We start from the raw sequence: 13,918 nt of genomic DNA, 5'->3' as shown, positions 1-13,918 counted from the left end.
CTCGAACAGGACCTCGTTCCTTCTATGATCCCTTTATCCCACATGATAGCTAGGCGGATAGTCGTAGCAAGTCGCTCGCCTGTGATGCCGCTAATTTGAAAGAAAAGTATTCTGGCAATGATAAGTTGCAACGGAATGGATTCATTCAATGATCTGGACCGGTCATTGACCAAACTGTGCATTCACCAAGGCCGTGATCTATTGTCACGGCCTCACAACCTCGGACCACGTACTCGACATACACCCGCACGAGAAAACGCAAAGATCGAATGTCAAAATGAAATCGTGGCGTTAAACACACCTGCGGTATTTATGGGATGTCATCGAGACGCTCTGCAGCTGACTTCAGCAGGTTGCCACCGTGTCGTACTTGCACACCGTGGCAAGCTCGCTCTAAAGATCTACAGAAAAAAAAGCAAAAGAGCCAAAAAGCGCATTTTGTCCTTCACCTCCAGTCAAGCAAAACATTGCTGAAGGTTTCCCTGTAACGTGCAAGGGCTGGCTGGCTGGGAATCCTCACTTTCTGGTACCAGCAGAAGATTGTGTGTCACGCGGTTTCATTGTCGAGGCAATGATATCACGTTTTAGCGTGCGGTGCTCCTCTCATCGACCGCCCTTAGAGTGGCAATTCAGGTGCCGAAGTGCTTTGCGCGAGAACCATCGACGTCCATTGCCAAGGTCTGGCAATCATGTAACTCTGGCCCAGAGCTCGGAGGAGCTTTCACTCATGCTGAGCGACATTGAGCGAGAGTATTACCGAGAGGTACTCCTTCTTGACGGTGCTGGTTACGAAAGTCTCCTGCTTCTAGCCCTGATGTGTACCGATTGACTGGCAGATGACAACACCAAGTAGGTAATATGTCTTCCTGCTTTGGTGCCAACTGTCCCAGGTGAGAAAGGACCTTGCGGAGTATCTGGACGTGGCAGCCCCTAGTGATTTCTTCCAGCTCCTGAATCTCGACTTGGGTGCAACACCATTGGACGTCAAGGCCTCTTATCGTGCACTGCAGCGCCTTGTACATCCAGATCTCATTGGTGAGTGCCAGCAGCATGACACCTCTATTCTGCAGCTTGTTCCTCTTTTCTGTCAGCACACCTCAGACCATGGAATATGTTTCCAGCTAGGGGTGGCGAAGACAGAGTCGCATGCCTTGCAGGTGATGCTGCTAATGAGCTGGCTGTCATCTTGAACATTGCCTACTCCACCCTCATGGACGACAACGCCCGAGACATCTACCTCCAAGACGTGCGTCCACCCTCCCACCCTCCCTTACACTCACCATTCTAGTTTACTCCTCACCGCACAATGTCCTAATTTGAACCACCCTCAAGCTATGTCCCTCACACAGTGGGGCCCCTGTAGTACAATTCTCTGTAGCAGTTTATTCAGTAATGCTATGGGGCACTTCTGGTGTGCGGCAGGCTGAGCGGTTCAGGAAGGAAGGCCATGCGTACGATGGGCGGCCCGTGAGCAAGTGGATGGGGCAGGAGCACGAGCACCGCGCTGTGTTTGTGGATGAGACCACCTGCGTGGGATGCCGCCACTGCACCTACTGCGCACCCAACACCTTTGGCATGGCGCGCATCGGCTCTCTGCACTTTGCACTGCAAAGTTGGTGTGGAAAATTTTCATTGTTTTGTTGCATTAAAAGCCTTGCTGGCTTCTTATGGTCCACCCACTGCTTCCTGATTTCTGGATCCAAACTTACCGTGAATGTCAACTGCATGGAGAAGCCAGTGTCAGCTTGTTTGGACAGACGGATGGTCATTTCACCCTGGCGCCCGACGGGCTACACTGGACACCAAGTATATATTGGAAGAACAGCAATTGTGCTTTTATATACAGTGTTCTGTAGGGCTGACAGAGCACTGATGCTTGGAAATTGTTGCACTGCACAGGAGGAGCACTATGGGCGGGCGCGAGTGCACACGCAGTGGGGCGATGATGAGGATGCTGTCAAAGAGGCTGTGGACATGTGCCCCGTTGATTGCATCAGCTTTGTAAGCGCACCACACACAGACACCCCCTTCCTCTGTTGAGATGTGAACTTTTTTCGGGCTGCATGTGGAATCTGAGGTGTCTGCATGTGGAATCTGAGGTGTGACCTTTGTTAGGGCCGCATGTGGGATATGGCAGAACATGAAGTGCACAACGCTGCAAATAGGGAGTCAGGCATCTGACTTGCAAGCGTTTTGCAGGTCAACAGGAAGCAACTGGTGCTGCTGGAGTTTGTCTTGAAGGCCTGCCCCCGCGAAGACACCGCCATCATGGCTCGCAGGTGCTTCCCACCCAATGCATGCTCAAATATCTCTCCCGATTACTGTTAAATTTGTCCTAAATGAGTTGCCGGGCCATGTTCTCAGAGAGGGGGCAATCGTGCCTTGGCTATTCTCATTTAGCAGGGCGGAAGCTCAGTCCACACGATTCTTGGGTCCAAGGCTTGGGCACGTCAAATTGAATGCGTGCATGCACCTCGATTGACCTGAGATGCATGAGGGGCGAGTACAGGCGCAGCGGGAACATGGGATCCAAGCCGTCCAAGCAGGACCCCTTCAGCAGGGCGGAGGTGTGGCTGAGGCAGCGCAAGGATGCCAAGATCGACGCGCATGACTCCTCAGCCAGATCCCTTCTGGTGATAATCTTCCCACCTTGCCCTTTCTTTCCTGCCATGCAAAACATCCCAGGCGCTGTCCCTGTGCGCATGAGGCCATGCTTTACTTCTGCCAGCCGCATCACCATGGCTTTGCTGCAAGCCTCTGCAGGACTTGATGTTCATCGGCCCATGCATGCAGTATGATGTCTTGTATGTTGCACACATTGCATATAAGCAGCGAGTAGCCCTTTCTCCCTACATGGCGCTCGCACTCCTTGTATGTCTTGCAATTTTTCTTACATGTCTTGCAATATTCTTAGCTTAGCTTTATCATAAGTTATGTCTGATGTCCGATGTATCATTCAGGGTTTCACACAGAGAGTCTGGTGTCACTGATCAAGCTACATGACATGTGCAGACGGAGGAGACAGCAGCTGCAATGGCGCGTGCATGGCTGGCTCTGCCGCATCACATCCGTGAGCAGGGCTGGCCCGGCTTTGTCGCTGAAAACAGCGACCAGCAGGGCCGGGTGGCATACTTTCAGTAGGATGCCTCAGTAGGATCCGAGCGTGAAATTCATTGGATTACTGATGGATCTGAACAATTATGATGATTTGCTGGAGCTGTACACTGGCCACAGGATGAGAGCGGCAGACTTTGCTGATGTTGGTACCCAAGATCACAACTTTGTATTAGGTTTTTCGTCTGTATATTCTGGGGCGCCTCCTGCTTGTACTATCAGATAGCTATGGAACTACTTGAAATTGAGAAGATAATTTGGACCTTGTGGGCTTGTCAGCCGTTGCATGCATAGTAATCAACAAAGGGGATTCAGCAAAGGGGACCACCAGGGACGGTCCAGATGTGATCAGCATGAGAAACTATAGGACTGCAGCATGTCCTGTTCAGATACTGAGTCAGGTTCATTCGTTGCTGTGGGCCATCTTGTACAACAAGACTTAAGTACTTAAGTACTTAACAAGACCAAGAGTGTCCATTCACGGCCGACAAAATTTGACTGTACGTGTGAGTTGCCAAGGGTCTTTGCAGAACCAGCTAGCTCTTTCTGATGTTTACAACGTTCAGGACACCGGCATCAGTGGTACACAGCAGAGGCAGATGCTTGGCACACCCCCTCGAGCACAGTGTGAGAGCACACTGCTGGCCTCACAGTATCTTGCCCTCCTGTTGGGTAATTCAGGAGTACAGTGTGTACCCGTGCTGCTCGATGAGCTGCTCAACCAGCCTTGCTGTGGCATCGTGCTGGGGCCGGTGACTCTTCTCAAGAGTGCTCTCACCCGATATTTCCACAATTGTAAAGTCTGTGCACACAAAGGTCTTCCCCTGCACCACAAGTACGTCAAACGAATGTGGCGCCATTTGGCAGAACAGCTCCTCAAGGGAAATTTGCAAGTAAATCTAGGAAATGCATCCTGAGAAGCATACCAGTGAGAAGACAACCCGCTCAGACTGGCAGGCCAATGGATGCTCCCAGTTTGTGCTGACTGCTGTCAGATCCACAACACTGAAGTGCTCTGATTGAGAGGCTCCTGCAACATACCTCTTGAAGCTGCATGACACTGTTCAGTAGAGATTCTGCTTGCATTGACACCCAAACAGAGTCTGAAGGACGCACCAGGCAAATAAGCGTCGAGGATCCTCTGCATGGCTTTTCGGTGAATGATGTATGCACCGGCTGAGAAAATTGAAGGTCCCCATTCAACCCAGAGGCTTGGTGGCGACCTGGAGCACAGCATTTTCCAGTCAATGTCCAGCAGGGCAATGCATGCTGCCGCAGATCAATGCTGCATTTGCAAAGCACAGCACCTTCATCTGAGTGTGGTGATCCACCAAGTAAAGACTACACGGGTCGTGAGTGGGAATTTTCTTCCCGCATGCGTCCTCTATGCAAACCTGTAAATGCTGTCTGCCTGAGCACCCATCATGTAGAGGAGCAGGATGTCCCAGTCGGGCGGCGCAGTGTACAGCAGACCATGTGAAGGCCACCGAAGCACCTTCATGTCATCCTCAACAATGAGAGCCATGTCCACATTTGCTCTGTACGCCTCATGAATGGCCTGGAAACCAGCTGGCATCAATTCAGTCTGCATGCATCAGGTTGTGGCAGACCTGCAGCACAGCTGACAACCACAGGCGGTGAACTGCCAGACATGTCCAAGATTTGCTGGCATGCGCACTCCATGCGTGCATGTGGACATATTTCTGAGCATGCATGCCAAGCCATCCCTGATCCCATGTAGCAGTGCTGGCATCTGACAGCAATGCTGGGCATGACACAATGACTGCATAAGAAAATCATGGACATGTGCAACCTTCAGATGGGATGCGGTAACAGCCAGCTGCGCCTCCGTTGTGGTGCCACAAGACTGCGGCAATGTCATGCTGAACTTCTGCAGCTCTCCCTGTTCACCATGCATGCCAAGATTAAAGTATTTTCATCATTCTGCTTTAATTGCAGTGCATGCAGCTGTAATCAGAAGTCCATGTACTGCAGCAATTGAACTGACCTTCCTGCCATCAAGGGCCTGGACCTGTGTGACACCTGATGCATGCCTCAGCAGCGCTGGCATGATTCGTTCTCGCCGGTCAGAAGACTGAGGCAATGATATCAGGAAGACTGGCAGCTGCAGATCAGTTGCATTGTGTGTCCTGAACCTGCCTTCCAGACAGGGTGTTCAAGATCTGCTGGAGCCAGCAAGTGCGTCTTGCAAATGAGTCTGCTTCTTGACTGGAGAGCCTTGCCTGATATGTAAGGAAGCGATGTGCCTCGGATGGACACTTAAAACCAGGAAAGGACTTAATAATACTGCCAGAAGGTAGAGAACTCGAGCCAGAATGTTTCTCTTTGCCTGTGATGTGCGCATTCCATCCAGATCTGTCTTGCTCACCGATGTCGGCCTCAAGCCCACATCGCACTTTTGGAATCTTCGTGTTAACAACCAGAGTCACATTGATTTCATTTAGGACCGAGCAGCAATTGATCTCTGAGGTGAGTGTCGATTACGTTGCTTATTCACAGACAACCCTAGCTGCCACAGCTGACACGCAGGCAAAGCATCTGCAAAGGCAACAGAATTGAAAATGCCAGGGCTTGATCGAAGAGGTATCATCTGGTTCCTTGTAGCGAAGCTGGTATTTGTTGTTGTAGGCGCCGTCGTGCACGTCCGGAATCTTTGTGTCTGCTTCCCAAGTGACTGCTTCTGCCAGACAGAACGGTGTGCTTCTTGGACACGCAGACTTAATAAAGTGATGCATCTTTGGAGCGATTGTGACTTGAACTCATCCTCATGACAGCGTGTTCTAAGACGTGCAGCAGCCGAAAGCGGTGAGAACCACCATCTGCCGGGATGCGAAACCATCAGGACCACTCACTGCTCACCACTGCTGTATATATACATAATTTTCAAGACAGTGTGATTGAGTCTGCTGTATTACTTTTTGGGAATTTCAGACAGTCCGAGGCATTGCAGGCATTGAAGTGTACTGCAACTACGGTCCATCTTGATCTGTTCTTGTTGAGATTGGCACCCTGTGACTTCATCTAACCAAAGATCCTCCAATGCAGTTCGGTATAATAAGCTAACCGATACTGTCACTTGCTCTATTGCAGGAACCTGCCTTATGCCTTCTCATCAGCACTTGTAGCAGCAGCTCTGCTGTGCCTGGCTGCCTCACAGGATTCTGAAGACATCAGCATAGATCCAGCAACCTTCCTGCTGCAAGTCCCTGGCCGCAATTGGATACCTGCATGGGCCAAGCTTCCTCCCAAGGCCTCGCCGACATTTGACTTTGCTGAAGCCCTGCACAAGGCGTTCATCTACCTGCGCATTCAGCGTTCTGGCAACATCACTGCCCCTGACCACCACATTGCCTGGCGTTCGGACTCCTGCTTAGCATGCAAGGTGTGCAATGACTGTACCCACTCTGCAAGAGATGAGAGCAGCGTTGCATGTATTGGTACATCCTCACACTGATTATACCCCGGCAGATGACTCACAAGCTGCCATGGACTTGCATGGGATGTGAACAATAGAAGTGCTGCAGGCAAACATCCAAGAGTGTCCAACATGCTGTGCATGCAGGGCCCTATGGGAGAGGACTTGAGCGGAGGCTACTATGAGGCTGGTGGCAGCTTCCTCAAAGTGGGACTGCCAGAAGCATTTCCTGTGACCCAGCTGGCCTGGACCATTGTGCGACACAGGACTGCCCTGTACAGAGTGGGATTGCTTGATGAGGCCCTCAGCGCTCTGAAATGGGGGTCAGACTACCTGGTGAGGACATGCATTCCTCACATGAAATTCAAAAGGAAGTTCCCTTCAACTGCATGCATGCATGCATGCAAGATGTTGCTGCACCAATGTGCAGGACAGTGACGAGCACGAGGTGAAACATCTTTGCTACTCTGATGTAATTTTTGTGTGGCCTGCAGCTGAACTGCCACAATGCGTCTGCCAACACATTTGTTGCGCTCATGGGCGATAGTAAGGCAGACTTCAAGTATTATGGGCCTCCAGAGCTCTATGAGCGCTATGTAGGTGGGTGGTGCCATCTCCTGCTATGCTGTTAACGCATGCCTTTGCCCAAGGCCATTGGCAATGCTTTCAAGAGCTATCTTCATGTGCACTGGTGTCATGCTGTGCCCTCCAAACAGCTCCGAATGCATGAATCTATTACTGCAATACTGAGCTTGTCATGGGAGCAGAGATGATTTGTCTGCACAGGCTCTGTCAGGCCAGTCAGCTACACAGGACCAACAGCGCCGGCCAGTGAGGTCAGTGCAGAAGCAGCAGCAGCGCTCGCAGCTGCATCGCTCGCATTCAATGCCACAGACCCTATGTATGCAGCCAACCTGGTGCAGCATGCCTCTCAGCTGTTTGACCTGGCATCTCTGTATCCTGGCTCCTTCATGACGTCCAAGGACCCTGGTGAGATCTTCTTGCTCTATCATTTTGAGCTTATGCCATGCATGCAAATTCTGCCTTGTTGAAATGTATTGCGCCAGTCAAGTCCCTGATGCATGCATGTACAAGTTCATGCATGAGCCATTGTCAGTAAGCTCTCAACTTTACAGGTCTGAAAACACATGCCAAGCTGTACCCTTCCACTGGATTCCATGATGAGCTTGCCTGGGCAGCTGTCTGGCTGTTTAAGGCCACACAGGATGGCACATTCCTGACAGCGGCCATGGCTCTGTTCAATGAGTCCCAGACCGACGGCAACTCCGAGTGCTGTGGCTATGGGACCTTCTCCTGGGACACAAAGAGCCCTGGTAATGCTCTGCATGATGCATCCGCGTGTAGCACCTGAAGCTTACTCTCATGACCGGAGACAATCTCTGCCTGCTGTATCTCACTGCAAAACATGGAGCTCATGCACGCTGATTGACTTGTGTGTGTGCTCAGGTGTGGCCCTTCTGATGGCAGAGATCATGCCCAATGAGTTGCTGTATTCGGAGGCCATCCAAAAGTTCTGCAACTGGTACATCCCGCCTCTGCGCTCTGTGCCTCACACAGCCAACGGCCTCGCGTTTCCTTACAAGGTGACATGCACCGGCCCCCTGAAATGAAATCATTGCTGCATGTATCCATGGCAACCAGACATTGCTAGGTGTGACACTGCAGCGGCGCTCAAAAATGCTCTTGTAAGCTGCAGCTCATGACACGAGGCTATTGTGCACCTGGATCAGGCGACTCCTTGGAGTTGGTTGAAAGGCAGATTACCCGGGGTTGCATGCAGGGGTGGGGAGCGCTGCGCTATGCAAGCAACGCCGCTGCGATGACATTGTTTTATGCAGAAATGCTGATGGCCCAGCCCTCCCCTTCAAAGAATGTGACTGCATACGCTGCCCAGCTCTTCAACTACGTGAGCTGGCTCAATAATCTCGCAACAGCAATGATTTAGGGATTGTATGGTTTGATTTAAGCATTTGAATGGACTTCGTTGCAGCCCTTGGTGCGAGAACATGCCAGCAGCTGTCATGCATCCCGAGGCCAATGCGTGCATGTGCAGGGGAAGTCGCAGATAGACTTTGCATTGGGCAGCACGGGGCAAAGCTACCTGGTTGGCTTTGGCAAGAACTCTCCCAAGAGCCCCTTCCAGAAGGTGTCTATGTTCTCCAATTGACTGTTACGTGCACATTGCCAAACTGCCCCCCTCCAAGGTTGGAGCGTTAAAATCACACATGTCATTCTATTGCAGAATGCTTGGAACTCCTGGCTCAACTACAAGCCAGGCACCGCAACAGAAGGTCAGATCAGGAATGACTTTCTTGCCTCACCACAGCCCAACAGGTGGGTATGTTCTTTTGAAAAGTGTTTTTTTCATGAAAGGCACTGTCACATCCCTGTCAGATTGTTGCTCATTTCCGGCATCCAATGACCCTGGAAAGCGCTTGGGTGCAGGTTTGTAGCATATGGGGCGATGGTGGGTGGCCCCATGGACATCAAAGGGACAGCCTATCAGGACTCCAGGGACCAAACCTTCAGGCATGTTCTGCCCTGAATTCTTCTACACGCAGACTTGCCCACATAAAAAAATTACCGCGGTACTGCTACTGTCCCAGGCATGCATTTTCATGTTTTGCTGGGCGTAATATTTTGCATGCACTGTCCTGTGGTGTCTGGGGTGTAAGTGTGTGGTGTGGTGTGCATCAAATAGGTACACAGAGCCCGCGATCGACTACAGCAGCGGCCTCATTTTGGCCCTGTCAGCACTTGTGAACTACCACACCGGCCTGGGGCCTTACAACGAATGCGGCCTGGATTTTGGCTACGCCTTCCCGGGCGCGCCTGCACCGCCAAACGCCCTCGTGGCCGCCTGCGGACTCAACTCTATCGCTGCCGGCCACCGCACTGTCCTCAATGTGTCAGCTGTGTTGCCTGTGGGGGGCTGAGGAGCACCTGATGCACTGGTGATAACGGCAGGAGCTTTGACACATCTGTCCAAGGCACCGACCGGTAGTAAATGATATTTCCTCAATTCAAAACGCAGACTCAGCTGGGTGACAGTCATCGCAGGATGGGGCTACCTGTACAATGCACTTGAGCTTAGACTGATGTACGAGTCAAAGGGCCTGTACGTTGTATGTGTTTTATAGGGGATGAATGGCCTTGGGCATCCTGTATTAACATTTTGGAAGAAAGACCAAGATTGGAAGTTCATGCATTGTGGTGGTGCAGATGCATGCTGCCTACCCAGCTCTTCAATGTCTTGCAAATTACAAGTCTAAAATTGGAAGTACAAGAAAATTTTGGAACAAGAAAGCGGCCGGGTCCGGTGTGCTGGATATTAAATCATGAGGCTGCAGGCTGTAGCTACTTGTGTTGCGTATGTATTTAGGCTGAATTGAGGCCCATGCATACGCACTTGCAAAGCCGTCTCCACCCATTTATATGTCTTCCAAAAGCATTGTCAACTGCTGACGGACCGCTGAGCAATAGTTCTGGGCAATAACTGTAGTGGGAACCCCCATTAAGAACAACATAGCCTACAAGAGTGCACCTGAGCAAGGGATTGGCGCAATGAGAAGATACTTCTCAACCATGCTGTACCATTTGCCCGAATCTTATTCCTGCACTCGCGATGCCATCATCTTATGCTTCTGTAGTTTTGTTTTGCCTCTCTGCAGCTTACAGACCATGACCCTTTGAAGGATCTTTCTATTAACCTGAAAAGCACTGTACTCCCCTGGACATCCCTCGGCCTAGTCATCATGTAGGGATGGGAACAGCTCGTAGTCCGGAAACTTGGGACCTCCTAGGTGTGCTATGGCAGTCTTGAGGTCATCTACTCCAGCTGGTGGGGGAACAACAGAGTGTCCCGACGCAGAATGATCAAAACCTGACCACGGCCACCACACTATCTTTGCTGTGCAGCCCCACAGCGGCCTGCACCAGGATTCAGTCAGTGACGGCAGAGCAACTTCCCATGAGAAGCATTGGCAAGTCCTGGAAGAAAGGTATTTGATAGCGAAACCAAGTGAGGATTCAATGTTTCTTGTGACCATACTTAGGCCGCCAGAGTGACATACCTTTCTGTTTCTCCTTAATCTTGCCCTTCAGCTGAAAGATCTCATAGGCAAGCAAAGATACCCTCCACGCCCGCAGCAGATCTTTTTAAAGACAAATTTGAAGATAGTCCGACATGTCAGGTGTATCAAAGATAGCATTTATGCTCAATGCATCCGGGACTGTACACAGGAGAACCACAGGAGAACCATCAGTGCTCAAACACCCAAACAAATGTGCACAGGGAATCAACTGCAGTAACACACTAAGTTTGAAAGGCGCCAGATCATCACCAGGCCGAATGGCTCAACTTTGGCCGCCAGGGTGTCCATATGGCTTTCAAGCCAAAAGTGTTCCTCATCATAGAAGCACTCAAGAGCATCTAATCGCTCTTCAAGGCTGTCTCCTGGGGCACCATCAGAGAAAACTGAGCAATACATGTGGAAAGTGAGAATGTGGGGTCTGACGGTTTGCATGCTGATAAGACATGCCAACCTTCGTCTCGAAATTAAATACGGTCTCGAGCTACTGTCACTGCGATGTAGTGCTCCGACCCATGCCTCCGGCTCTTGATCAGCCAGCATTCATGCAAGGGTTGAGCAGTCATGTTGTCATTTCCTGCACACAGTGCGAAGCAAAGCGCACAACAGCAGTTCCTGCATGCACTCTGCCGTTGCATGCATGCACAGCGCATCAACAGCAATGTTGATAAACTGCCTTAGATCTCTCTGCAGTACAGGTGAAGCCTCCTTCTCTTCCCCGCTGTCCCCTTCACTGTTTCCATCCTCCCTCCGCTCTAAGCCTGCACATTTGCTGCCTGCCGGCACCGCTCCGCCCTCTGAGCGAGTCCCTTGAATCTGCAGCGGGCGCAAATCATTTACAGACTGGCATGTGAGCCGCTCTGGCGCCGAGACAGCCTCTGGGACGATCCGTCGTTTCATGGTGGGATCCTGTGCTTCCTGTCGGGACAACAGGGTCTCATAAGCCTAGGATAGAGCTTCTCCTGCGAGCAACATTGTACTATGTTTCCAGCCTCAAGTTGTTAGTCTTGGAATTCAGCCATGTTTAATACTTCACGCATGGCGTGCATGGTCCGAGTGCAAGGAAGGCAATAATCTGTTTGCAGCTGGTTTGTATGGGACTGCAATCGGAAGAAGACATTTGAAGACACCCACAAGGCCACGCACCGAGGGTGCGGTAGTAGTGTGTCTGCCGGGGAAGGACGGCACATCCAAGCTGCTGCCTCCTTCGGGTGCGCTGGGCTGCTGGGCACTGCATGTGGGGTTGGTGCACGGCTTCGTGGCCCCCCTTTACTGGGGAACCCATCGGGGTCTCACCTATGACGGTGCGCATCCGCTACCTTGACTGATATTTGTCCTTCACTGGTGACAGAATGTTGCATGATGCATTAGTAAAATGTATGCATCTAGAGCTCAATGACTGCTTGCCTTGTATTGCAGAGTGTAACTTTGTGGTAGCGGCCTTCTCTACATCGATCTTGAGGTCAATGGAAAGGGTTCCTAGCACTAAGGATCAACGGAATTGTGAATGGGATTGTTCAGGTGAGTGGGTAAAAAGTGTAAAAAACAATTTTCTACACAAAGATCGGTTTCAAGGCTGGGCCTCTTGACTGTTAACAACGTTGGGACAATTTTAATCTTGGATTTGAATTTGGGCTGATTTTATTTTGCAGGCTTTGACAGCTGCGGCCTTGCTGGCATTCGCTTTTGGTGGCTACACGACATGGGGAAAGGCGCTGTTTTATGTGCTAGGCAGCTTTGCGTTAATCTATGCTGCTATGGGCAAGAACGGGCCCGGGGGCTTACTGGCAGATGTCATCAAAAGCCCCTTGGCGCTCAGAGAGGAACGCCAAAAGCAGGAGGCGGCAAGGCAGAAGCTGCTCAGTGAGTTCCGCGCCAAGGGGCTTTTGATGAAAATTGCTAGTAAGCCCCGTTCTTGCCCATAGCAGCATTGATACATGCAATGCTGCCAAGCACATAAAAAATTGCCTTTCCCCAAGTTGTGTAGCCACCAAAAGCGAATGCTAGGAAGGCAGCAACTGTCAAGGCCTGCATAAGAAGAGCAGCCCAAGTTCTAATCCAAAATCAGAATTGTTCCAACAGTCAAGAGGCCAAGCATTGAAACCAATATATGTCCAGAAAATTGTTATTCACATTCTTCACCCACTCACTTGAACAATCCCGTTCACAATTTTGTTGATCTTTAGTGCTAGAAACCCTTCCATTGGCTTCAAGATTGCTGTAGAGAAGGCCTTAACCACAAATTTACACTCTGCAATACATGGCAACCAGTCATTCTCTCTGGAGCTCTAAATTGCATGCATTTTACTAATGCATCTTATGCAACATCCTGTCATCAATGATGGACAAATATCAGTCAAGGCAGCAGATGCGCACGGTCAAAGGTAAGACCCCAAATGGGTTCTCTAGTAAAAGGCGGCCACGAGGTCGTGCACCACCCCCACATGGACCAATGCAAAGAACTTCACCTTTGATATGGGGATCCATCGGCACACCACACCGTCCGTTTCATTAAATTGTTTGCCATAGCCGGACGCGGCACCAAAGTACATGTAGATTGCTTGACAGGAGGTGTACACCAATTGGCACGTCCCTAGAAACGTGTCTAAGGTGTATAGGCCTTCAGGTTTTGTGAAATCTGCATGGAACAACAGGAGTTCCCAGATAAATATTTCAGAGAAGTATTGTCCTTATGCACCTTGAGCCTTTTAATGTTCTAAAGTATGCATGCATGTCTTTGGATGACAGTGGGGGCTTACGTATGCTTGGCCATGGCCAGCCAAAAGTGCCTGGTCGTTCCCCTGCGCCTGGCAAGGCCATTGTTGCAGAGCTTTGATTGGCAGGCGATGTGCGTGCCACAAGTGCTAGGCCCGCCGCCAACGGCTCCGCCGGTGCAGGTCCTTGAGGCACGTGAGAGCTTCTAGTGCCTCTGGTGGGAATTCAGATGTCCAGTCACTGTGTCTCTATTGGCTGCAGTGCGCTAACCACCTTGCTGGTTGAAGCTGACCCCTATGTAGACAGAAGTACCAATATTTGTAAGGTGACGGATCTTGCAGATGCATGGAACCCCACAATTTGGAAGGGATTCAATTGGAAGCAGAGTCAAGAGACCGGGAGGCGAGATATCCTATTTTTGACACGAGTAGATTACTCATGCTTACAAACCTTTCAAATGCATTGGTCTTGATGAATAATGGGTGATTGAAAGAACAAGGGACTCAATATAAGAGCAAATGGAGTGCACCTGTTGTGGGCG

General features: G+C 50.7%; 1 protein-coding gene across 1 annotated transcript; it reads left to right on the top strand.

The window, feature by feature from the left end:
* Positions 1-416: 416 nt before the first annotated feature.
* On the top strand, positions 417-9,507 carry COCSUDRAFT_68186 (Six-hairpin glycosidase; the record flags this gene model as incomplete). The annotated part of the gene is made up of 18 exons (XM_005643240.1): positions 417-763; positions 891-1,035; positions 1,158-1,246; positions 1,423-1,578; positions 1,900-2,001; positions 2,200-2,279; positions 2,510-2,633; positions 3,013-3,123; positions 6,293-6,517; positions 6,698-6,886; positions 7,045-7,150; positions 7,337-7,540; positions 7,750-7,884; positions 8,018-8,154; positions 8,352-8,477; positions 8,625-8,717; positions 8,814-8,905; positions 9,273-9,507. Exons 1-18 carry the CDS (start codon positions 572-574, stop codon positions 9,505-9,507), a joined length of 2,541 nt encoding a protein of 846 aa, XP_005643297.1. The 5' UTR covers positions 417-571.
* Positions 9,508-13,918: the final 4,411 nt, after the last annotated feature.

Source organism: Coccomyxa subellipsoidea, assembly GCF_000258705.1.
Source record: "Coccomyxa subellipsoidea C-169, whole genome shotgun sequence".
Taxonomy (NCBI): Eukaryota; Viridiplantae; Chlorophyta; class Trebouxiophyceae; family Coccomyxaceae; genus Coccomyxa; species Coccomyxa subellipsoidea.
Note: the sequence above shows the minus strand (reverse complement) of the source record. Positions and strands in the feature narration are given on the sequence as shown.